General features: G+C 42.8%; 1 protein-coding gene across 10 annotated transcripts in view; it reads left to right on the top strand.

Annotated features, from left to right (window-relative positions):
• Nucleotides 1-14,610, top strand: part of LOC105713889 (transcription initiation factor TFIID subunit 1-like) — an 89,336-nt gene extending 74,726 nt beyond the window's left edge. For 4 of the 10 annotated variants that reach the window (XM_064370966.1, XM_064370967.1, XM_064370970.1 and 1 more), the window contains exons 35-39: nt 650-775; nt 1,871-1,972; nt 2,253-2,409; nt 3,327-3,504; nt 6,438-8,597. In XM_064370966.1, the coding sequence (XP_064227036.1) occupies nt 650-775; nt 1,871-1,972; nt 2,253-2,409; nt 3,327-3,504; nt 6,438-6,660 (786 nt within the window). In that variant the 3' untranslated portion in view covers nt 6,661-8,597. Of the gene's footprint in view, nt 1-649; nt 776-1,870; nt 1,973-2,241; nt 2,410-3,326; nt 3,505-6,437; nt 8,598-14,485 lie in introns of those variants that run through there. The other 6 variants (XM_064370971.1, XM_064370972.1, XR_010340584.1 and 3 more) reach the window with 5 other exon arrangements.
• The last annotated feature ends 10,263 nt before the right edge of the window (nt 14,611-24,873 follow it).

The following is a 24,873-nucleotide window of genomic DNA, read 5'->3' on the forward strand; positions in this document are numbered from 1 at the left end:
AATACATCTCTTAATTCTCGCAACAACCCTGTGAGGTAGACATTATCATCCATATTTTTTTTTTTATAGTTGAGTTAACCAAGGCTTAGCGATGTTAAGTAATTTGTTAGTTACTCAGCTAGCAAGTATTGGAGCCAGGACTCAAACCCAGGGCATTTTACTCCAAAGCCTGCGGTTTTTCACCTTGCCGTTTTGCTTCATAGCATCCTCTGATAGGCTCATAAACTATCAAAGCATTCCATGCTCTTGTTGGAATTGAAATTCCTTTATCTCATTTCTTCTTAGATGTCTCCCAATCAAACAATCAAAATAGCACTGATACGAAGCCTTGGGCCTAAAAACCAAAAGACAAGGCTTAGAAAAAACTAGGTTATTGACCAGAAAGGCTGTTAGGACATAAAATTGTCCCATAGCTTTGGTGCATTTCTGCTTCAGGCTTCTGATTACATGCATCAGGCACCTGTCTACTAGAATAGGCAACATTTATGAGTCCCAAAAACTTGTCTGTGAAGCTGTGTCAAACTGCGTTTCTCTTTAACTGAATTGCTCTGCATGATCTTTTTCTGCAGTAAATGCTTTAAAGGGGAATTATCTGTATTTGTTTTCCCTTTCCTAGATAAGAAGCTAAATTGTATGTTTTGTGCCACAGCCTCCTGATTTGTGTGATACCAACACATCCCTCAGTATGTCTCGAGATGCCTCTGTATTGCAAGATGAGAGCAATATGTCGGTCTTGGGTATTCCCACTGCCACTCCAGAAAAGCAGGTAACACAGGTAGGATTTTCTTTTTCTCTCTGTAAGATTGGTATTATGCCTGCAAGTGGGGCTAGAGGAATGGTGGTGGTGATATGTGACATATGTCAAGAATGACTGGGCCCTTTGGCCTTGGGAATGAAAACTTAGAAATGGGATTTCAAGGCCGGACGCGGTGACTCACGCTTGTAATCCCAGCACTTTGGGAGACCAAGATGGGCGGGTCACGAGATCAGGAGATCGAGACCAGCCTGGCCAACACAGTGAAACCCCGTCTCTACTAAAAGTATAGAAATTAGCTGGGCATGGTGGCAGGCACCTGTAATTTCAGCTACTCGGGAGGCTGAGGTAGGAGAATCGCTTGAACCCGGGAGGTGGAGGTTGCAGTGTGCCGAGATTGTGCCGCTGCACTCCAGCCTGGGTGACAGAGCTAGACTCCGTCTCAAAAAAAAAAAAAGAAATGGGATTTCAAGGTGGGATGGTGGCAGGTGGCGTGACTGGTGTTATCTTCTGTCCGTCCCCATGGGCAGAGTCAGGCACAGCAGAACTTTAGGGAAAGCACAAGTACAAAAAAAGTGTATGATGCGTCAGAGTAGCCTGACAGGTGACTAGAACAACCAGCTGCACTCAGACAGTTCAAAATAATTGGCCTACTTTACGTGTGTTATAATTCAAATTAAAATTATTTATAAAATAATTTTAAAAATTGGCCTTTTCTAGAGGTATCAGAAGATACTCCTAGTCTGAAGCCAGAAATGCTATAGCTATTCTCAGTCAGGGTTCCACTGGAAAGTGTAAAACCCAGGAGAGTTCTTCTAACCCAAAGAGTTCAACACAAGCTATAAGGAAAGTTTGGGGTTAGAAAGGAAGAGTCTCTTTGTAACGATATAGTAAGAGTAGACTAAGTGCCTGTCCTGTTCTTTGGGTTTTTTACTCTGGCTGTGATTTCCAAAGAATGGGGGAAAATGCGCATGCCTTGAGCTGTGTAAACAGCCCCCACTAGCAGTGGGGTTGGCTGGGATATCAGGGAGGAGCATCCATCCTGGGTGAGAGCCCTTGGTTAACTCCTCCTACAGGTACATCCCTCAACGATGTGCTATTTGTGTTCTTACTCAGATGTGCCAGGGCCGAGGTAGGCTGCGCGAGGAAGACTCTGATGTAGATATTGAAGGGTATGATGATGAGGAGGAGGATGGGAAACCTAAGACTCCAGCCCCAGTGAGTATGCTTACAGAAAGCTTATGGTTACGTTATACTCTTATATGATAGGAGCCCCATCAGTACAGGGCAGGCCAAATCCTCAGGTGATATCAGGTGGTCTCCTTAGTGAGCCCCAATCAGACTTTAATCCTTGGGACCAACTAAACAATCTATCCACCAAAAATAGTTAATTTCTTGTGAGGCAGCAAGTGGAGGGGTGGGTGAGGGAGGTGCCTGGTGGTGGCTTCTGGTGTCTGGTCAGTTGATAGGACTTTGACCCCCAACTGGTCTCATTCAGGAATGTGAAGGTGGAGATGGTGATCTTGCAGATGAAGAGGAAGGAACTGTCCAGCAGCCTCAAGTCAGTGTCCTGTATGAGGATTTGCTTATGTCTGAAGGAGAAGATGATGAGGAAGATGCTGGGAGTGATGAAGAAGGAGACAATCCTTTCTCTGGTAGGCCTCGACGATTGCTTCTGTTCCTTTATAACTCACTGTAGCACCCTCAGGACTGGACCGGATTGGCGCTCTTGGCCACATATGCTTTTATTGGAAGCTGCCTCTTTTGTTGATTTCCTATTAATAGACCTGAGAGTACTGAGCACTCACGCACAGGGTGATCATATTCATTAGCAGGAGGTACGAAAGACAACAGTGGAAAAGACGGTGCCGAAGTAACAGCTTTGATTTGGATACTTGTTAAAGGCTGGGCACGGTGGCTCATGCCTGTAATCTCAGCACTTTGGGAAGCCAAGGCAGGAGGATCACTTGAGACCAGGAGTTTTAGACCAGCCTGGGCAACATAGTGAGACCCAGTCTCTACGAAAAAGTAAATAAACAAAAATTAGCTGGGTGTGGTGGCAGATGCCTATAGTCCCAGTTACTCAGGAGACTGAGGCAGGAAGATCGCTTGAGCCCAGGACTTCAAGGCTGCAGTGAGCCATGGTCACACCATTGCACTACAGTCTAGGCAACAAAGTGAGACTCCAAAGGAAAAAAAAAAAGATGAGAACAGAGTGGCAAAGTGTTATATTTGGCAACAGGGAAGAAAAATTAAGAAAAAAAACCCTGTTTGGGGATGTTTTGTGGATTAATGGCAATGGCCAGGGAAAAGTATGGGGGGAGATGGTAGAAAAAATACAGATAGATTGGCCTGAGATGGAAAAGGAAATTTTTACTTGGATTCAGACTCTAAACTACAAACCTTGCTACTGTTGACTCTAGGCAGTTATAAGAGAGGCCTTTGAGGTGAGGAGTATAGGCAGGATTCCTGTGTAGATGTGTGAGAGTGACTAGTTGGGGAAGATCAAGCCAAAGATGTTAATTCTGTCAAGCTTAACTCTTGATGAACCAGAATCTGTCTCTTTTAACAGCTATCCAGCTGAGTGAAAGTGGAAGTGACTCTGATGTGGGATCTGGTGGAATAAGACCCAAACAACCCCGCATGCTTCAGGAGAACACAAGGATGGGCTTGGAAAATGAAGAAAGCATGATGTCCTGTGAGGGAGACGGTGGGGAGGCTTCCCATGGTTTGGAGGATACCAACATCAGGTAATCGGCAGCAACATGCTACAGGGCTGTGGCATCAGTGCCCAACTATGATGACGAGGGGCCCAGCGTCAGATTACTTTTCATCCGTCAAACGTTTCCTGGGCACCTACCTACTAGGGCCAGGCACTGTGCTAAGCCCTGGGGATACGCAGAGGAGCAAAACATACCCAGCCCTTGAAGAGCTCACAGACTAGTGAAAGAGACTGACACAAACAAATAATTATAAATACAATGTGATAAATACTATAGCATAAGTAAGACAAAACGCCAAGGCACCACGGGGGAAGGAGTGTCTCACTCTGCTTGGAGTTATCAGGGAAAGTTTCACGGGCAAGGGAACATTTGAATTAGGGCTTAAAAGATGAATACAAGTTTCCTAAGTAGGTATTATGGCAGAGGGTAGGGAGATCTTTATTGATGGAACAATGTGTTCAAAGACACAGAAATAGAACACATATGTTCCAGAGCAAATGAAAGTTGTTGGGGAGTTGAGGCTTCAGAAGTAGCAAGGGGGATTATATTGTGGAGGACTTCAGAAGGCATGCCAAGACATTTGGACCTTAACCTGTGGGTAATAGGAGTCATCAGTTTAAGGAAAAGGAAGTAACATCAAATTTGTGTAACTTAGGACATTGTGGGACAGATGATGAGGATATCAATAGGGACCTGTCAGGAGTGGGGAAAATAAAGGGACATAAGGAGGTAAGGAGGTTAGATGAATGATGAATGGGAATGTCTCTGCTAGAGGAAAGAGGAAGAATATGTATTAGATGGGGTAGTAAAGGAGGAAAAAATGGATTTGGATTTGGCTTTGGACATGTTGGATTTAATATACCTATGATACATCTAACCAGTAAGCAAATAATATGCAAATAACATTGTAAACAAATTTTTTTATTTCAGCACATATTTATCATAGGTACAGAAACAGCTAAGATATGGTCCCTTCCTTCAAGGAGCTCAGTCTAGTAGGAAGCCTAAAACAGGTAAACAGGCAATCACAGAGTAATATGAAAAGTTCTGTGATAAGCAACCACAGGGTTTTTCTAGGACTTAGGTAGAGGTGGGGGAGGGGAGCTGGTTAGAGAAGGATAGGAAGAGCATTTATGGACACAGGCATGAAATACTTTTAGAGAACACACGTAGCTCAGTGTGACTGGAAATTTTTGATTGATCCATGTAAGATCTATAATTCATGTGATAGAAATGATTTAAAGAGGAAGGTAAATACCAAATCATGAAGGGCCTGAAAGTTCTGGGTAGTCATTGAATGAGGTTAGTATGATCAGATTTACATTTTAGAAAGATTGTTCTGTGCCCCAAAAGAAAAATGGGCAAAGGCACGAGCTAATTTACAAAAGAAATGCAAATGACCAATAAATATATGAAAAAATAACTTTCAGCCAAGCGCGGTGGCTCACGCCTGTAATCCTAGCACTTTGGGAGGTCGAGGCGGATGGATCACAAGGTCAAGAGATCGAGACCATCCTGGCCGACATGGTGAAACCCCGTCTCTACTAAAAATACAAAAATGAGCTGAGCGTGGTAGTGCGCACCTGTAGTCCTAGCTACTTGCGAGACTGAGGCAGGAGAATCATTTGAACCCGGGAGGCGGAGGTTGCAGTGAGCCGAGATTGTGCCACTGCACTCCAGCGTAGTGACGGAGCGAGACTCTGTCTCACAAAAAAAAAAAGAAAGAAAGAAAAAATAACTTCCCTAATAAAGAAATGCAGTAAAATCACGAAGCGCAATTTTTTACCTATCAAATTGGTGATTAAAATGAATAATAATAACGCCTAGTGTTTGGAAAGGGTATGAGGAAGAAGATAATCTCAAACTACTGGTGATGATGTCAGTTGATAAAATGGGGTGGTTTGGAGAGAGTCTTAGCAATTTATCATCATAAATAAAAACATTTAAGAATGTGCATCCCCCTTGGCCCAAAAAATCCACATCTAGGAAATCATTTTATGGGAATAATTAACACACCATCAAGATGTTTGTGTAAGGATGTTTATGACAGCGTTGTTTCTAATAGTGGAAAAATTGGAGACAGCTTAAATGTCCTAGTGAGAGAGTGTTAAGTCATGTTACAGCCATATGGTGGAATACCATGTAGCTATTAAAATTATACTATAGACATGTGTTTATTGACATAGAGAGATGTTCATTATCATCATTAGTGAAAAGGGCAGATTGCTGGAGCGTATGTAGAGTATCCCGATTTTGTAAATCAGATAAAAGTGTTTAAGCATCTAAAGTGCACAAAAAATTTCGGAAGGTAATATACCAAAAGGTTATCTCTGGATGATGAAGTTATTGATGATACTTTTTTTTTTTTCTGGTGTATGTTTAATTTTTTGAACCAGTGGACGTGCATTACTTGTGTGATTTTTTTTTTTTCAAGTAAAATTAAGAATAAACAAACAAACAAAAAATAAAGAGCACTCTGGCAGAAGTGTGAAGAAGTAATTGGAGGAGAGCAAGACTGGAGGCATAATGACTTATTTCAGTAGTGCAGGCCAGAGATAACAAAGGACTAAGCCAAGGCAGGCAGAGTAGGAATGGAAAGGAGGGGATAGAGACGAGATATATCAAAGAGAGAATCTTCAGGACTATTGACTAATGGAATACTGTAAGTGGTAGATGAAGCCATGAGGCTGACAGAGCGTTTAAGGTCATGTAAGATGGCAGTGTGTTGTTCAGCTGTAAGGGAGTTTCTTTCATTCAGGTTCTTGTGTATATGAAGTTGGCAAGTTGAAGTTTTTGAACAGGATTATTTTTCTCTCAGGGACATGTAGAACAGTCCAGAACCAGTAACTTTAGTATCCAGGGGAGGTGAGATGGGCTGATCATTTGGTGGCACTAAGAATGGGAATGATCAGCTAGAGAATGGTGTCCGAGCTTGAGAGATGACATGTTTCTCGTCTCAGTTATGGGAGCTCTGAGGAGCCCGATCCCAAGTCGAACACCCAAGACACAAGCTTCAGCAGCATCGGTGGGTATGAGGTATCAGAGGAGGAAGAAGATGAGGAGGAGGAAGAGCAGTGCTCTGGGCCGAGCGTACTAAGCCAGGTCCACCTGTCAGAGGACGAGGAGGACAGTGAGGATTTCCACTCCATTGCTGGGGATAGTGACTTGGACTCTGATGAATGAGGCTTCATTTGGGCCTCCTTGGTCAGCCTTCCCTGTTCTCCAGCTAGGTGGTTCACCTTTCCCCAATTTGTTCGTATTTGTACAGTATCTGATCCTGAAATCATGGGATTAACTAACACCTTAGCCTTTTTAAAAGTAATAAGTAAATGATAATGAATCACCTCTCCTGATCTTCCTGGGGCAATGTCACCCTGTGGTTTAAAACAAAGCAATCCCCTTTTCCCTACCACTATCAAAAAGAGCAAGCTCATTCTTCCGTGTCCTCCTTTAACTCCATTTACTGCTTTTGGTATAATTTTTCCCTGGGGAAGGAGGGGAAATTATGAAAGAACTAGTAACTTTATGTCTTCTTGAGGTATTAGGAAATTTCTGGCCGGGCGTGGTGGCTCACACCTGTAATCTCAGCACTCTGGGAGGCCGAGGCGGGCAGATCACCTGAGGTCAGAAGTTTGACACCAGCTTGGCCAACATGGCGAAACTTCATCTCTACTAAAAATACAAAAACTAGGTAGGCATGGTGGCGCATGCCTGTAATCCCAGCTACTCGGGAGGCTGAGACGGGAGAATTGCTTGAACCTGGGAGGCAGAGGTTGCAGTGAGTGGAGATCACACCACTGCACTCCAGCCTGGGCGAAAGAGTGAGACTCCATCTCAAAAAACAAAACAAAACAAAACTATTTCCAAGCATGGTATTATCTCACTTTTCTAATTTACAGGCTGGAACAGATGAGAGCCCTCCTGCTGGGACAGAGAATTGGGTTCTAGTGGACTCTGTGCTACACTTTAAACCTATGAGACAACCCACCCATTATTTTGTTATTTATTTAATTATGCAGTGCCTAGTTCCTAAATGGATTTGAGGCAAATGACCGTAAATTTTAAAACAGCCTTTATGTCAGAAATGATAATGTTGCCATCTAAATGTTTTCTGTCCCCCCCCCGGCCCCAGGGGAAATGATAGGAAAATGGTAAGTTTCTTAGAGCAAAGACTGTCTTCTGTTTCTTTTCATGCTTAGGATATGGTTCTGTGCATAGGAGGTACTTAGTAAATGTTCGTAGAATCATAAAATCCTCAACAGATACATTACTGAGCATCTGCTTTTCATGATAAGCACTCGATCAGATCCTTGGGATGCAAAGGTAAATAAGAGAAACCCCTTTTATCCAAAGAGCTCACCATGGAGTTGGGGGAGGGGAAGTGGAATTAAAAACATGTTAATACATCATCATGGTACTGTGAGATAAGTGCAGTTAAGAAGCTAGCTATAAAGTATAGGGGAAATAGAGGAGTAATCGTGTCTGAAAAATCAGTCTGAATTCCCTAGAGGTAATTTTTGATTTTGAAGATTTAGTAGAAGCTTGCCAGATGGAAATGTCCAGGCAAAGTGTAATATGAAGTGGAAAGGTCACAGTCTAGAAATGGCAGAGTGTGTTCCTAGTTTGTTTCTTTGTACCTGTCTTGTTCCAGGAAGGATTTAAGGTGGTTTATATTCCAGTCCTTTAATGCTGGAATGGGCAGGAACCATATAATCACGAGCTTTGTGTTTGATGTTAATGCGTATGATTTTTATATTCTGGGAAATAAGCTCTCAGAGGAGTGATATAATCAGGTTTGTGTTTTATAAATCTGTGTAATGAATGAAGAAAGAAATTGAAGAATCATATGTAACAGATACATGTGATCCCATTTTTGTAAAAGTCAGAACCATGTTTCTTTATATGTGTTTATATATACTTGTGTATGCAAAGTTCAAGTCTGAAAGGATATGCTAACTGTTCACAATGATAAGCCCCCCAGGAACAGGATTGGAGGGGAGCGGGCTTCTGTGTTTGTATGTGTGCAGGGTGGGATATTGTGCTTTTGTTTCTGTATTCTTTGAATTTTTTTTACAAGTATGTATTATTTTTGTAATAAAAATTTTTTTAAAATTCCAGCAGTAGTGTGGAGAATAGTTTGGATGGATCTAGTTCAAGTAAGAGAGAATGGATCCTGAACTGGGGCTATGGCATTGGGATGGGGAGGAGGGGGATAGATTTGAGAGATCTTTAGGGAGTAGTAGGACTTGGCATTTGGGGGTAGAGAAGGAGGAATGGAAGGTGGCTTCCAGAATTTTGGTTGGGGGGATTGGGTGAATACATGATATTCATTGGTTTATTTCAACATTTATCATGCCAGCTATTTTGTTTTTTTAGATGGAGTCTCCCTCTGTTGGCCAGGCTGGAGTGCAGTGGCACAATCTGGGTTCACTGCAACCTCCACCTCCTGGGTTCAAGTGATTTTCCTGCTTTGGCCTCCTGAGTAACTGGGATTACAGGCGCTCATCACCACGCCAGGCTCATTTTTCTAGGCTGGAGTGCAGTGGTGCGAACTCAGCTCACTGCAACTTCTGCCGCCCAGGTTCAAGCAATTCTTGTGCCTCAGCCTCCTGAGTAGCTGGGATTACAGGTGCCTGCCACCACACCCAGCTAATTTTTGTATTTTTAGTAGAGACAGAGTTTTGCCATGTTGGCCCAAGCTGGTTTCGAACTCCTGACCTCAGGTGATTCACCCACCTTGGGCTCCCAAAGTGCTGGGATTACAGGCGTGAGCCACTACGTCCAACCGAGACGGAGTTTCGCTATGTTGGCTAGGCTGGTCTCGAACTCCCGACCTCAAGTGGTCCACCTACCTCAGCCTCCCAAAGTCTTGGGATTACAGGCATGAGCCACTGAACCTGACGAAGCCACCTGTTTTTATAAGCAGCCTGCCAGATGCTGATGTAGCAGTAAGATGAGTCCCTGATTGCAAGGAACTTAGGGTCTAGGATGAGAGGTAGGTATGTAAATGAAGAAGTCTAAGAAAAAGTGATCATTGCAATAAATATTTACAAGAGTCCCTAGTGAGGAAAAAGTTCTTGACTCTACGAAGTAAGAAAAAGAATGCTTCACAGAGAAGACCCTTAAAATCATGGAGAGTGGAAAGGAATTTACCAGATTGTCATAGGGGTGGGGGTGGGAAGGCATTCTAAGCAGGGGGAACAGAATGCTTAGCATGACACGTTCATAGAACTACAAGTAATTATGGACAGCCGGAATGCAGGGAACATATGTAGTATAGTGATCACAAGCTCAGAATCAAGTGCTCATTTTAAAGTGATCACTCTGGCAGCAGTATGAAAGTAGAGTGGAGAAGGGGTGATGCCAGATAAGAGATAATGGAGGCCAAAACTGTCACTGAGGCATTGGCAGCAGGGATGGAATGAGTGGTATATCTTGATGACTGATTGGATAATAGAAAGTAAGGGAGTGGAACCTAGGTTTCTGATTTGGGTGACTGGATAAATGGTGATGCCATTTACTGAACAGGTTGAGGGAGGAAGCTAGGGGAAACAGCTAAGCTTAGTTTGAAGCATGTTAAGTTTGAAGTATGGTATGTATAAAGTATAGGATTTGTACAATCTTGGAAGTAGGTGAGATCACCCAGGAAGCATGTGTAGAGTCAGAGTATGGAGGATAGACTCCTGGTGAAGACCAGTATTTAGGGGTAGTCAGAAATAGAAATCCTGAAGAGTGGTGTTTCTCAAACCAGAGAAGGGATTTAATGAAGGGAAAAAAAGACAATATATTTACCACAGAAAATTAAAATAAGTCAAGCCCAAGAGAGAGCATTTGGATTTGGCAACTAGTAGGTCCCTGGTAACCTGAGCAATCAAAAGCAGTTTTGGCAGAGTAGTAAGATTGTAATCCCACCAGCAGTGGGGCAAGGAACAAATGGGAGGTGAGGAAGTGATGATAGAGATCATAGACTACTCTTTTTTTTTTTTTTTTTTTTTAAACATAGAGACAGGGTTTCTCCATGTTGGTCAGGCTGGTCTCAAACTCCTGACCTCAAGTGATCTGCCCACATTGGCCTCCCAGAGTGCTGGGATTACAGTCATGAGCCACTGTGCCTGGCCCATGGACTATTCTTTTAAGAAACTAGGGAGAGGGAGAGTCTTAAGATGGCAAATAAGTATACCTGTGTAGGCTTAGGGGAAGAAAGCAAGAGAGGATAATTGTTGGAAGGACCTGTGAAAACGGGAGAGGGTGTTAGCTGACATAGGTAGAGATACTGCCTTGAGAGATCTTCTACCCCGAGAGAAAAGAATGGATGTAGTTATATATCAGTGTGTATAGGGAGATAGGAAATCAAGGAGTTCACGCTTCATAGCTTCAGCTTCCTCTGTGAAACTGTAAGATCATCCTTGTGACAAAAGTGAAAATGGGACTAGGGGCTTGAATACTTGTCCTGTAGGGTATAATGAGAAACTGGAAACAAGCTAAATGTCCATCAGTAGCAGAGAGGTTGATTTATGGTATATCCATTCAGTTAAAAAGTGTGCAGCTGCTAAAAGAATGAGGAAAATCAGCTGGGCGTGGTGGCTCACGCCTGTAATGTCAGCACTTTAGGAGGCCAAGGCGGGTGGATCACTGGACGTCAGGAGTTCAAGACCAGCCTAACCAACATGGTGAAACCCCATCTCTACGAAAAAAAAATACAAAATTGGCCAGGCATGGTGGTGTGTGCCTGTAATCCCAGCTACTCAGGAGTCTGAGGCAGGTGAGTCGCTTGAACCTGGGATGCTGAGGTTTCAGTGAGCCGAGATCGAGTCATTGCACTCCAGCCTGGGCAACGAGTGAAACTCTGTCTCAAAAACAAAAAGGAAAATCTATATGTGCTAGGTGAAAAGATATTCTTGGGAAAAAATTAGTAGGTAGTGTTTGATTTCATTTGTTTAGAGGGCAAAGGGGAAGAAATCCATGTTTATATACCCAAAGAAAAGATTGGGCAAGATGTACTTCAGACTATTAACACCTCTTAAAAGTGAGGTGGAATCGGGAGTGGGGATTCTTTTTTTTCACTTCAGACCTTTCTAAGTAAGTTTAAGCAGGCTAGGCATGGTGGCTCATGCCTGTAATCCCAGCACTTTGTTGGGGCCGAGGCAGGTGGATCACCTGAAGCCAGGAGTTCGAGACCAGCCTGGTCAACATGGCAAAACCCCATCTCTGCTAAAAATACAAAAATTAGCTTGGTGCAGTGGCACGTGCCTGTAGTCCCAGCTACTTGGGATGCTGAGGCAGGAGAATTGCTAGAACCTGGAAGGTGGAGGTTGTTGTGAGCCAAGATTGGGCCACTGCACTCCTGCCTGGGTGACAGAGCGAGAGTCCATCTCAAAAAAATAAGTCTAAGCATTTTTGTTTTTAATTTTACAATAGTCACTGATGAAAATGGGAGTTGGAGCTGACCAGGGATCCATGAAAGGATTACTGGATGCTTTATGTACAAGGGAGGTTAAAGACTTAATTTAAAATGATGCCAATTTATTGTGGTGTGATTTTTTTTTTTTTTTTTTTTTTTTCCTCCAAAGGTACTTAGCAGCACCACTGGTCAGGGTGTAGAAGCACATATGGTAAAGCAGTCTGGGGTGAAAACCTGGTTATAAGGAATAGATTGGTGAATTTCATTTCAGTAACCCTTTCTTGACTACTCTCTACCAAGCACTGTGCTAGGTTCTGTGAATACCGCTCATGGTCTAGTGCTAAGATAAGTCCATGCAAGAGTGTGATAAGTGAAATGGTAAAATACGTATGGCATACTCTGAAGGTACAGACTAATCCCAACTCTGGATCTAAGGGAAACCTTTCCGGAGATTACTAGCCTGAATTAGGCAGAGAAAGCAATAGGGGTAGGGAATGGGTATCGTTGCAGGCAGGAAAAATAGCCTGTGCAATGAGCATGTGACTAAAGAATTAGGAATGGTTAGAGCATGGTGCACATGGAAGGGCTGGCAAGAATTGAAACTGAGGAATTAGCCAGGGTCCAGATTTTGGAGAGCGCCGTATGCTTTGCTGAAGAATTTGGACTTTATCCTAAACGTAGTGGGGATCTGTTGAAGGACTAGGATCATTTCAGCAGCAATTCAGGTGGATGGTAGGTGCATTTCAGCAGCAGTTCAGAATGTGGATGGTAGGGGAGCAGGACCGGAAATGGTTATGGCAATCATTAGCTGAGACACGAGTTAGCTGTAAGGCAGGAACAGTGGTCAGAGATTTGAGAGAATTTAGGAGGTAGAATATATTTCAGATTTCATAACTGATTAGATGTGTCAATATTCATTGAGTCTAATGGATACCAGGCATTATTCTAGATCAGGGATATCCAATCTTTTGGCTTCCCTGGGCCACACTGAAAGAACAATTGTCTTGGGCCACACATAAAATACACTAACAGTAACTGAGGAGCTTTAAAAAAAATGTCTGCATAAATCTCATAATGTTATAAGAAAGTTTATGAATTTGTGTTGAGCCGCATTCAAAGCCTTCCTGGTCCGCAGGTGGCCTGTGGGCCACAGGTTGGACAAGCTTGTTCTAGATACAGCAATGAATGAAACAGCCCCTTCCCTCACATAGCTTAGAATTTAGTGAAGGAAGGAGACAATGAACAATAGTGAGAAGTACTATTTAGAAAATAAAAGTGGGCCGGGCGCGGTGGCTCACGCCTGTAATCCTAGCACTTTGGGAGGCTGAGGTGAGCGGATCACCTGAGGTCAGGAAAGACCAGCCTGGCCATCGTGGTGAAACCCCATCTTAAAAAATAATAATAATAATAAATAGAAAATAAAAGTGATGTGAGAGGGTGTGAGTGAGGGTGCTAGGTTTTTTGTTGTTTTGAGACAGGGTCTCTGTCACCCAGGCTGAGTGCAGTGGCCTCAATCACAGCTTGCTGCAGCCTCAGCCTCCTAGGCTCACGGGATCCACCTCAGCCTCCTGAGTACCTGGGACTATAGGCACGTGCCACCACACTTGGCTAATTATTTTTTTGTAGAGACAGAGTCTCGCTATTTTGCCTGGACTGGTCTTGAACTCCTAGACGCAAGCCGTCCCTTCTGCCTTAACCTCCCAAAGTGCTGGGATTACAGGCATGAGCCACTGCACCTGATGAACGGTGCTAAAAATGGCCAGAGAAGACCTGGGTGAGTAACTGTCATTGGCATGCAAATATACACGTATTACTTTGGTAAAGTTAAAACATTTTTTTAAGTGTGAAAAGGCAAGCGATAAAAGAACCTCAAAAGATACTTTGAAAGACTGTCCAGAAGAAGTATGTAGAAACCAGGATATACTGTTTTTAGAGAAGCCAAAGAAGGAAAGTTTCAAAGGCTGGAGTGGTCAGCAGTGTCCAGTACTTGTAGAAAGGTCAATCAGATGAGGACCGAAATTTGTCATTTGTATTTGGCAATTGGCGAGCCTGGTGAAAACAGTTTCTTTGGAATGGTGGGTGGAGCTGAAATCAGATGGCAAGTAGGTTGAAGAATTGAATGAAAAGAAGTAGCAAAGTTTCTAGGAGCTTGATTTGATTAAATAATAGCTATTATTCTTTGTGCCAGCCTCTCCACAGAGAGCTCTACTTACCTGACCTCTTTTAATCCTGAACCATCTATGAGATACGTATTATTCCCATTTTACAAATGAGGGAACTTGGGCAATGAGAATGAAACTCTGTCTCAAAAACAAAAACAGAAACCAAAAAACAGAAGCAACATTATTAATAATAATCCTTTGGTAAATACAAGTACTTTAGAAGAAATGTATAAAAAATTACTAGGTATATCATTGCAGATTTATCCTTTGCTTTTTAGTTAGTAACTTAATAGTTGAGGTCTTTTTAAGTAATGAATTGCTGTTAACATTTTATATTTCATCTGTCATGCATAAATTATGATTAAAATTACACTTAAATTCTACAAGCTGGTCTAAATCGATATAAAAGTTTGACAATAGTTTCTTTTAAATTTTGCCTATATAGGTTTGGATTTTCCACATTTTGAGGACTTGGAATCTAGTGTTTTCAGCCAACTCCGTATTACAGCGTTTCATCTTGTTTAAATATTCGTTCATTTTGATTTACAATAAAATAAAAATGTTCGTTTATATCTTGTGTTTGTGACTCTATTATGTATTACATAAGACCTTCCATTAACCAGAAATTTGGTTATCTTACGGTCTATGTAAGAAGTGGTCAAATAGAGTAAACAGTTAAATTACATTTGAGTAGTTGGAGGCCATGTTATATCAATGATCACAAAACTACTCTCTCCTTGTGTTTCCTTCTTCCTATGAAATCAGGAAGACTTTAAAGGAAAGAAAAGGCCACAATGAGAAATTGGAAACATAAATAGTAAAAACTAGAGAAGTAGTACCCTCTTGGCTATAAATCAGTGCCTTAGTGAACCACTGTTACAGATGAAAATGTATAAAGGACCATCCTGGGCAACATAGCAAGAACATGGCTCTACAAAAAAAAAAAAAAAATATATATATATATATATATATATAAAGGTAGGGGAAAAGCTTTAGAACCACTTACTTCGTCCCCCGTTTCTGACAGCGTTAGAAAGTAACCTCTTCAACTTACTTGACTCTCTGCTATTGAAAATAAACTATGACACAGTCCAATGAAAGCAGAACAAATACTTGAGAGCTCTCGACAGCTCCAAGTACTATAATACAGTTTCTTGATATATTTCCAGAATTCAAGTTTAGAGTAAGAATCGGGGGTTTTAAGAGGTTTGCTTCTCAATTCATTTTCTCTTCATTGTTTTAAACTTCGGAATTAAATTCTAAGTCAACAGATTTAAGATCACCAAGTAAGTACGGGTTCTCCTAATTTTAAGCAACACATATTCAGACTGGGCAGAATTTGTTTACCAGAAGGTGTAATATAAATTTTTTGAAAGGTAAGACAAATTTCTATTAGGCTAGGCATGGCGGCTTATGCCTGTAATCCCAACACTTTTGGAGGCTGAGGTGGGAGGATCTCTTGAGGCCAGTAGTTTGAGACCAGCCTGGCAACATAGGGAGACTTCCCCCATTATCGTCTCTACAAATAATTTTTTTTAATTAGCTGGGCATTGTGGTGCATGCTTGTGGTACCAGCTACTCGGGAGGCTGAAGAAGGATTGCTTAAACCCCAAGAGATTGAGGTTGCAGTGAGCCATGATCATGCCACTGCACTCCAGCCTAGGTGACAGATCCTGTCTCAAAAAAAATTTCTTACAATTAAACCAGAAGGTGTTCCCTTTAACTCAATTCTGGCATGATTATTTTTAATTGATATTTAGAAGTTACTACATAGTAAATATATCCATTCCTTTAAAATACATTTTTATATCCCAGTGTAGCCGATCGACCTAATTTCAAGGGCTCTTCATTTTATAACAAATTCTAGGTTTTTCCATGCAAACCTCTAATTATTAAAGTTCCGAGCAATTAGACTGCTTTTGCTATCAGTTGGAGCTGTGTAAATAGGACTGCCTGGAGCTTTCCCTCGATGTCAAGTCTTACCATAGATAATGCCCTGAAACTTCAGAGGTAGTCTCTCAATAAGTGGCCTGTAAGTGGCCAGGTGTGGTGTAGCTCACGCCTGTAATCACAGCACTTTGGGAAGCTGAAGGAGGAGGATTGCTTGAGCCCAGGAGTTGGAGACCAGCCTGGGCAAGATGGTAAGACCCCATCACTACAAAAAATACAAAAAATTAGCCAGGCATGGTGGCACGCCCCTGTGGTCCTAGCTACTTGAGAGGTGGAGGTGCATCGCTTGAGCCCAAGAGGTGGAGGTTGCAGTGAGCCAAGATCGTGCCACTGCACTCCAGCCTGGGCCACAGAGTGAGACCCTGGGTCAAAATCACATATATACGTGTGTGTGTGTGTGTGTGTGTGTGTAAGTGTAAGAGAGGCTATGCTGTCCTGTCCCCTCCCTCCAAGATTCATTACAAAGTAACTGCAAATTCCCATTAACTCACTTTTTTTCTCCAACATAAGCTAATCTTGCGCATGTTGCCAGGGACCTATTTGCTTGCCTGGTTTGCGTGTGCTGCTATAGACTGTTCAGAGACGCTCATGTCCATGATTTAGAAAATAAACTAAGTGACTGGTGACATTGTTCTCACATTAAGATAGTATTAGTACCTAAGAACATGGCTTTGCAGTCAAACTCCTGTGCTTAAACTCAGACTCTTGAGGCAAGTCACCTGAGCCTTAGTTTCCTCATCTGTAAATACAGGACACTAAGACAGTTGTAAAGATGAAATGAAATAATTTATTGTCAAGTGCTTGGAATAATGTCTGGCACATAGTAACTATTCAGTAAGTGTTATTTTATGACATATAATAAATAATAATAATGAATGTAGGAGAAGAGAGGTGGGTCTTCCCTGGTTCTAATTCCACAGCTCGTCAATTCCTCAATCACAAGCTTCCCGTGTTGCAGTTCAAGTAGAAGAGCACAGCATGCTGGTAAAATGGCGAATGCAAAACTGTGGGGAGTTCCCTTAGTGCTGCCTGGAAGAAAAATTAAAATGATAATAATAATAAATAAAACTGTGGAGAGTATATCCTCTTAGAGAAGACCAGTTGACCATCCAGTTAGTTGACCACTGGTAGCGTTCATCATCATTCATGTTTTCAAGTCTCACCCATCAGGTGTGTCCAAACCTTAAATCAGACTGATATCTAAACATTGACTATTAAGAATCTACAACGAAAAATTTAACAAATAGGCAAATACTCATATTTGTTGATCGGCATATTCTGTCCTGGTTGGCAAATCTACATGTCAGAAGATCAGAAGACCTTTTTTTTTGAGATGGAGTTTCACTCTGTCACCCAGGCTGGAGTGCAGTGGCGCGATCTCGGCTCACTGCAGCCTCTGCCTCCCGGGTTCAAGTGATTCTCCTGCCTCAGCCTCCTGAGTAGCTGGGATTACAGGCACATGCCACCATGCCTGGTTAATTTTTGTATTTTTAGTAGAGACGGGGTTTCACCATGTTGGCCAGTCTGGTCTCAAACTCCTGACCCCAAGTGATTCGCCCACCTCAGCCTCCCAAAGTTCTGGGATTATAGGTGTAAGCCACCATGCCTGGCTGACCGAAGACATTTGAATCAGAATATTGCTCAATGAGAAAATCAGAACCAGGCAGTGAATTGAATTTAATTTTTAACTTTCTGCTATGGAAAATTTTAAACATACTTAGAAGTAGAAAGAGTGTAATGAACCTTCAAGAGTACAGTGAACCATGATCAAGCTTTAACAGTTAACAATATTTTCCCAGTCTTCTTTCATCTATTCAGCCTCCACCCTTTTTTTTTGGAAAGGTGCTGTGGTATCTTAAATCCCAGACATTTTATTTTACCAGTAAATTCTTATAGAATCTCTTATAGAAACATTTTTCTAAAATTAATAACTCTTCTGGCCAGGCACAGTGGCTCATGCCTATAATCCCAGCACTTGGAAAGCTGAGGCGGGAGGATTGCCTGAGCCCAGGAGTTTGAGACCAACCTGGGTAATGTAGCGAGACCTCCATCTCTACAAAAAGATAAATAATAGTAACATGGGCTGGCGTAGTGGCGCATGCCTGTAGTCCTAGCTACTTGGGAGGCTGAGGTGGGAGGATCCCTTGAGCCCAGGAATTCAAGGCTCCAATGAGCTACGATCACACACACCATTGCACTCCAGTTTAGGCAACAGAATGAGATCCTCTCTAAAAATAAATGCTTCTACCATTATAACATCTATCAAATAAGTAATAATAATCCCCTAATACTATCTAATACCCAATCTATGCTCAAATTTCCCCATTGTTTCTAAAATGTCTTTATACATTTGGCTTGTTGAAATCAGGATTTAGACATTATCTTTGAAGTCTTTTATATTAAGAGTTTAGGCCAGGTGAGGTGGCTCCGGCCTGTAGTCCCAGCACTTTGGGAGGCTGAGACGGGCAGATCGCTTGAGGTCAGGAGTTCGAGACCAGCCTGGCCAACATGATGAAACCCTATCTCTACAAAAATTACAAAACTTAGCCAGGCATGGTGGCATGTGCCCATAAGTCCCAGCTACTTGGGAGGGTGAGGCAGGAGGATCACTTGAGCCTGGAGGCAGAGGCTGCAGTGAGCCATGAGCCCACCACTGCACTCCACACTGCAGCCTGGGTGACAGAGTGAGACCCTGTCTCCACAGACACACAGACACACAGACACACACACACACACACACCCCCCACAAAAAAAAAGTCCCACCAATCTTTTTCTTTCTTTCATGAGCTAATTATGCAGGATTTTTTTTTTTAATGGCATTTATTTCTCTTTTTTTTCTTTTGAGGCAGAGTCTCCCTCTGTCACCTAGGCTGGAGTGCAGTGGCACAATCTTGGCCCACTACAACCTCTGCCTGGCAGGTTCAAGCAATTCTCCTGCTTCAGCCTCCAGAGTAGCTGGGATTACAAGCACCTGCCACCATGCCCAGCTATTTTTTTTATTTTAATAGAGACAGGGTTTCACAATGTTGGCCATGGTTGGCCAGACTGGTTTCGAACTCCTGACCTCAGGTGATCCCCCCTCTTGGCCTCCCAAAGTGCTGGGATTACAGGGGTAAGCCAACTTGCCCAGCCTAAAAATGGCATTTATTTCTTGAGGAAGCCAGATGACTGAATTTCTCACGGTATGGCTGATTGTACTCCCAGTATTTTTCTGTACTATCAGTGGACATTTAGACCATCAATCCAGTAGGCTGGATTAGATTCAGGTAAAAATGATTTTATTTGTGTGGATCAAGATGCTTTATAAGTGATGGCGTATGCTTCCTGTTGTATCACATGAGAAGGCATGTGATGTCTGGTTGTCGTGTTGAATGATTGTAATGCCTGGTTATCATCAAGCCCCCAGCTTCTCTACAGGGATGCATTTCTACCGGGACACTCCCCACTTCCAGATGGTGCCGGCGAGTATTGATGAATTTGGCCTGTATGCTGGACTCTCATCTGATGACTTGCTTACTATCCTTATTCTGTTAATACATCATTTCATCAGATGGAGCTCAGTGTAGTTGCTGAAATAGAAGAGCCTTACCTACTGACACCTACTGATTTACTTGGGGTAATCCTGTGCTTATCCCAAATAAACTTAATTGATTTTAGAGTGTTAAAAATCTCACAGATCCCTTCCAAGGATGGCTTATGTTAGAAGCCTTACATTTTTCCTTTATTACTTGTTAATAAAGGAAAATATAATTATTTATTATTTTTATTTTTTACAGACATAGTCCTACTGTCCACCCAGGCTGGAGTGCAGTGGCACAGTCACAGCTCACTGCATCCTTGAATTCCTGAGCTCAAGGAATCCTCTCACCTCAGCCTTCTGAGTAGCTGGAGCTACGGGCTTGTGCCATCACATCTGGCTAATTAATTTTTTTGTAGAGGCAGGGGTCTCACTATGTTGCCCAGGCTGGTCTCAAACTCCTGAGCTGAAGCAATCCTCCCGCCTTGGCCTCCCAAAGTGCTAGGATAACAGGTGTAAGCCACCACTCCCAGCCTTGGTTTTTAAACTATGAAATATTCCTTCAGAAAAATAATGAAGAAAAAATAACATAAAATAAACCATGAAATGGTTCATGTGTAAAATAATATAGAATAAAAAAGTCCTAAATAATTATCCTAAAATATTATCCTAAAGTAATGTAGGATATCTTAGATATGGAAAATAATAAAACCATTAAATGTGTACTTACCACCTAGCTTAAGAAATGACATTTTTCCTTCGATACTTCTATTTTGGACTAATTTTAGATTTTTTTTCTTCCTGAGATGGAGTCTCGCCCTGTCACGCAGGCTGGAGTGCAATGGTGCGATCTCGGCTCACTGCAGCCTCCACCTCCTGGGTTCAAACAATTCTCCTGCCTCAGCCTGCCGAGTAGCTGGGATTACAGCTGTGCACCACCACGCCCGGATAATTTTTTGTATCTTTAGTAGAGACAGGGTTTCACTATGCTGGCCAGGCTGGTCTCAAACTGTTGACCTCATTGTCCGCCTGCCTCGGCCTCCCAAATTACTGGGATTACAGGCGTGAGCCCCCGCGCCCTGCCTAATTTTAGATTTATAGAAGAGAGTTTCCATATACCTGGCTTCCCCTAATGTTAACATACTACTAAAGGCACATTTATTAAAACTGAAATATTAGCATTTGTACGGTTCTTTAAACTTTAGACTTTATTCAGATTTTACTAGTTTTTTCACTGACATCCTTTTTCTCTTCCAGGATCCAATTCAAGATACCATGTTGCATTTGGTCATTATGTCTCTTTTTGTTTTTGTTTTTGATTGTTTATTTTTTATCTTTTTGTGATATTCAGTTAGTATTTCGATGTGGAATATTATGTCTTTTTAGTCTTCTCCAATCTGTGAATCTTCCCAGTCTTTCCTTGTCTTTCATGACATTTTGGAAGAGTACTGGCCAGGTATTTGTAGAATGTCTTTCGATTTGGGTCTGATATTTTTCTCATTATTAGACTGGGTAGTGTATTTTTGGGCAGAATGCCACAGAGACGAAGTATATCTGCATCATTTCAGGTGGTACACATAACATCAACATGACTTCTTATTGGTGATGTTAACATTGATCAGTTGGTTAAGGAGCTGTCTGCCAAATTTCTCCACTTGATCTTAGCCAAAAGGCTGGGCCTGATGGTTCATGCCTATAATTCCAACACTTTGGGATGTCAAAGCAGGAGGATCACTTGAGGCCAGGAGTTTGAGACCAGCCTAGGCAACATGGGGAATAGAACCCCCCACTGTGTCTGCAAAACCATTTTTTTGGTGGTGGCGGGGGACAGAGCCTCACTCTGTCACCCAGGGTGGAGTGCAGTGGTGCAATCTCGGCTCACTGCAACTTCCAGCTCCTGGGTTCAAGCAATTCTTGTGCCTCAGCCTCCAGAGTGGCTGGTTCTACAAGTGCACACCACCACGCTTGGCTAATTTTTAGGACTTTTAGTAAACATGGAGTTTCACTGTGTTGGCCAGGCTGGTCTGGAACTCCTGTCCTCAAGGGATTTTGTCATTACCAATATTGCCTGCCCTATCATCCACCTCATAGTTCCTCATCCATGAGGTTACTGCGAGTTTGCCTTCTTGAAAACCATAAGGTGCAGCAGTTTCCCAGACTTGTCTGGTTATAATCACCTGGGTACATTGGTTTCCAAGCTCCTCCTCTAGAGTCAGATTCAGTGTGTCTGGGGTACGAGCTTGGAAATTAGTTTTAAAAGCAACTCAGGCCGGGTGTGGTGACTCACGCCTGTAATCCCAGCACTTTGAGAGGCGGAGGCGGGCGGATCACCTGAGATTAGGAGTTCAAGACCAGCTTGGCCCATATGGTGAAACCGCGTCTCTACAAAAATACAGAAATTAGCCGGGCATTTTGGCGAGTGTGTGTAATCCCAGCTACTCGGGAGGCTGAGGCAGGAGAATGGTTTGAACCCAGGAGGCACAGGTTGTGGTGAGCCGAGATCGCACCACTGCACTCCAGCCTGGGTGACAGAGTGGAGACTCTGTCTCAAAAAAAGGAAAAAAAAAAAGCAACTCAGCTGATTCTTACTGTAACACAAATTTGAGAAGCACTGGCTTATGCATCATTTCTCTTTACTCCCTGTTTTCTATTAGCTAACCATGGACATACACCTCACTATTTTTTTTTTTTTTTTTTTGAGATGGAGTCTTGCTCTGTGACCAGGGTGGAGTGCAATGGTGTGATCTTGGCTCACTAAAACCTCCGCCTCCTAAATTTCAAGTGATTCTCGTGCCTCAGCCTCCTCAATAATTGGGACTACAGGCACACACGCCCAGCTAATTTTTGTATTTTTAGTAGAGACGGGGTTTCGCCGTGTTGGCCAGGCTAGTCTCAATCTCTTGACCTCGTGATCCACCCTCCTCAGCTTCCCAAAGTGTTGGGATTATAGGCGTGAGCCACCGCGCCGGGCTTTACACCTCAGTATTCTATAGTTTGCAATCCTCCCACCTCAGCCTCCCAAGTAGGTGGGACTGCAGGTGCATGCCACCGTACTCCGCTAACTAAAAAAAAATTTTTGTTGTTGTTTTTATTTTTCTTAAATTTTTTAAATTTTTTATTGTGGAAACAGGATCTCACTTCGTTGCCCAGGCTGGTCTTGAACTCCTGGGCTCAAGTGATCTTCCCACCACAGCCTCCCAAAGTGCTGAGCCACTGCGCCCAACCTATAATTTCCTTATTTATGTCTAGTTTCCTTATTTTCCTTTTCGAAATTTAGGAAATTTGCACTTTCCCATCTTTCATAAAGTAAGGATATTATTTAGACTGGACGCAGAGGCTCACGCCTGTAATCCCAATACTTTGGGAGGACAAGGCAGGAGGGTTCCTTGAGCTCAGGGGTTCAAGACCAGCTGGGCAACATAGAGAGACCCAGCTCTGCTAAAACTAAAAAAACAGATTAGCCAGATGTGGTGGCACTTGTCAGTAATCCCAGCTACCTGGGAGGCTGAGGCAGGAGGATCTCTTGAGCCCAAGAGATTAAGGCTACAGTGAGCTATGATGACACAACTGTACTCTGGCCTGAGTGACAGAGCAAGACCCCATCTAAAACAACAAAAAAAACAAAATTAAGAATAGTAAAATGTAAACTACAAGAGAGATTTACAGACGGGAAAGGGAAGGTGATCTCCATCTGTTTCCCTCTAGCTTTTTTTTTTTCCAGACATAATCTCTCTCTATTGCCCAGGCTGGAGTGCAGTGGTGCGATCTCTGCTCACTGCAACCTCTGCCTCCCAGGTTCAAGCGATTCTCCTGCCTCAGCCTTCTGAGTAGCTATAGGTGTTGCTACCACTCCTAGTTAATTTTTGTATTTTTAGTAGAGACGGGGTTTCCCTATGTTGGCCAGGCTGGTCTCGAACTCCTGATCTCAGGTGATCTGCCCGCCTTGGCATCCCAAAGTGCTGAGATTACAAGTGTGAGCCACTGCCCCCAGCCTCCCCATACTTTTGATTACTTCCTTGAGGCCTTCACCGCTTTGCTTTGCTTTTTTTCTCTTTTTCGTTTTTTTTTTTTTTTTTTTTGAGAGACAGGGTCGCACTGTGTTGCCCAGGCTGGATTACAGTGGCTTTTCACAGGGGTGATCCCACTACTGGTCAGCCCATGAGTTTTGACCTGCTCGGTTTTTGACCTGGGCTGGTTCACCTCTTCTTAGATAACCTGGTGGGCCCCCACTCCCAAGAGGTCACCATATTGATGCCAAGCTTAGTGCAGACACCCAATCATCATAACCGAGAACTTCTGAGCTTAAGCAATCTTCCCACCTCAGCTTCCCAAGTAGTAGGGACTACAGGTGTGTGCCACCACTCCTGGCTTCCAATCCTTTTCTAAAAAGACCAGTTTTTCTTGAGGGGTTTATCTGTGCTTATTTCTTCTAAGATTGGGAGGTTTCAGTAGGATGCCATTCACTTTTATTATCCATGATAATAATTTCTACATCTACCATTTATTGATCATGTAATATTCCAGATCATATAATATGCTTTATGTATTAGGTTTAACCATATGAAAAAAACATTTTTGTAGGTCAAAATGAGTAAATATTGGCAGTTTCATATGTTTCAATCTAGTATGTAGTCTCCCTTAATCCTCATAATAACCCTGAGGGTAGGTGGTAGTATGCCTGTTTTTACAGAAGGGAAAACTGAAGATTAGAACGATTAAGTGACATTTGGTTTTTTTTTTTTTTTTTTTTTGTGAGACAGAGTCTTGCTGTCTTGCTCTGTAGCCAGGCTGGAGTACAGTGGCGCGATCTTGGCTCACCGCAATCTCCGCCTCCCGGGTTCAAGCAATTCTCCTGCCTCAGCCTCCCGAGTAGCTGGGACTACAGGCGTGCGCCACCACGCCCAGCTAATTTTTGTGTTTTTTAGTAGAGACGGGGTTTCACCATGTTCTCGATCTCTTGACCTCGTGATCCGCCCGCCTCGGCCTCCCAAAGCGCTGGGATTACAGGCACGAGCCACCGTGCCCGGCCCATTTGTAACATCACTAAGTGGTAGTGCCAGGATTTTTATTTGACAATGTTTTGCGTCACAGGGAATCAATCACCCTGACTCCACGATACGCACTACGGCCCCTTCTTATTTTTTTTTTTTGAGTCGGAGTCTCGCTCTGTCGCCCAGGCTGGAGTGCAGTGGTGCAATCTCAGGTCACTGCAACCTCCGCCTCCTGGCTTCAATCGATTCTCTGCCTCAGCCTCCCGAGTAGCTGGGACTACAGGTGCCCGCCACGGCGCCTGGCTAATTTTTTTGTATTTTTAGTGGAGACGGGGTTTCACCATGTTGACCAGGATGGTCTCGATCTCTTGACCT

This window comes from Aotus nancymaae, unplaced genomic scaffold (assembly GCF_030222135.1).
Source record: "Aotus nancymaae isolate 86718 unplaced genomic scaffold, 86718_ANA_hifiasm-v0.15.2.pri h1tg000111l, whole genome shotgun sequence".
NCBI classification, from domain to species: Eukaryota; Metazoa; Chordata; class Mammalia; order Primates; family Aotidae; genus Aotus; species Aotus nancymaae.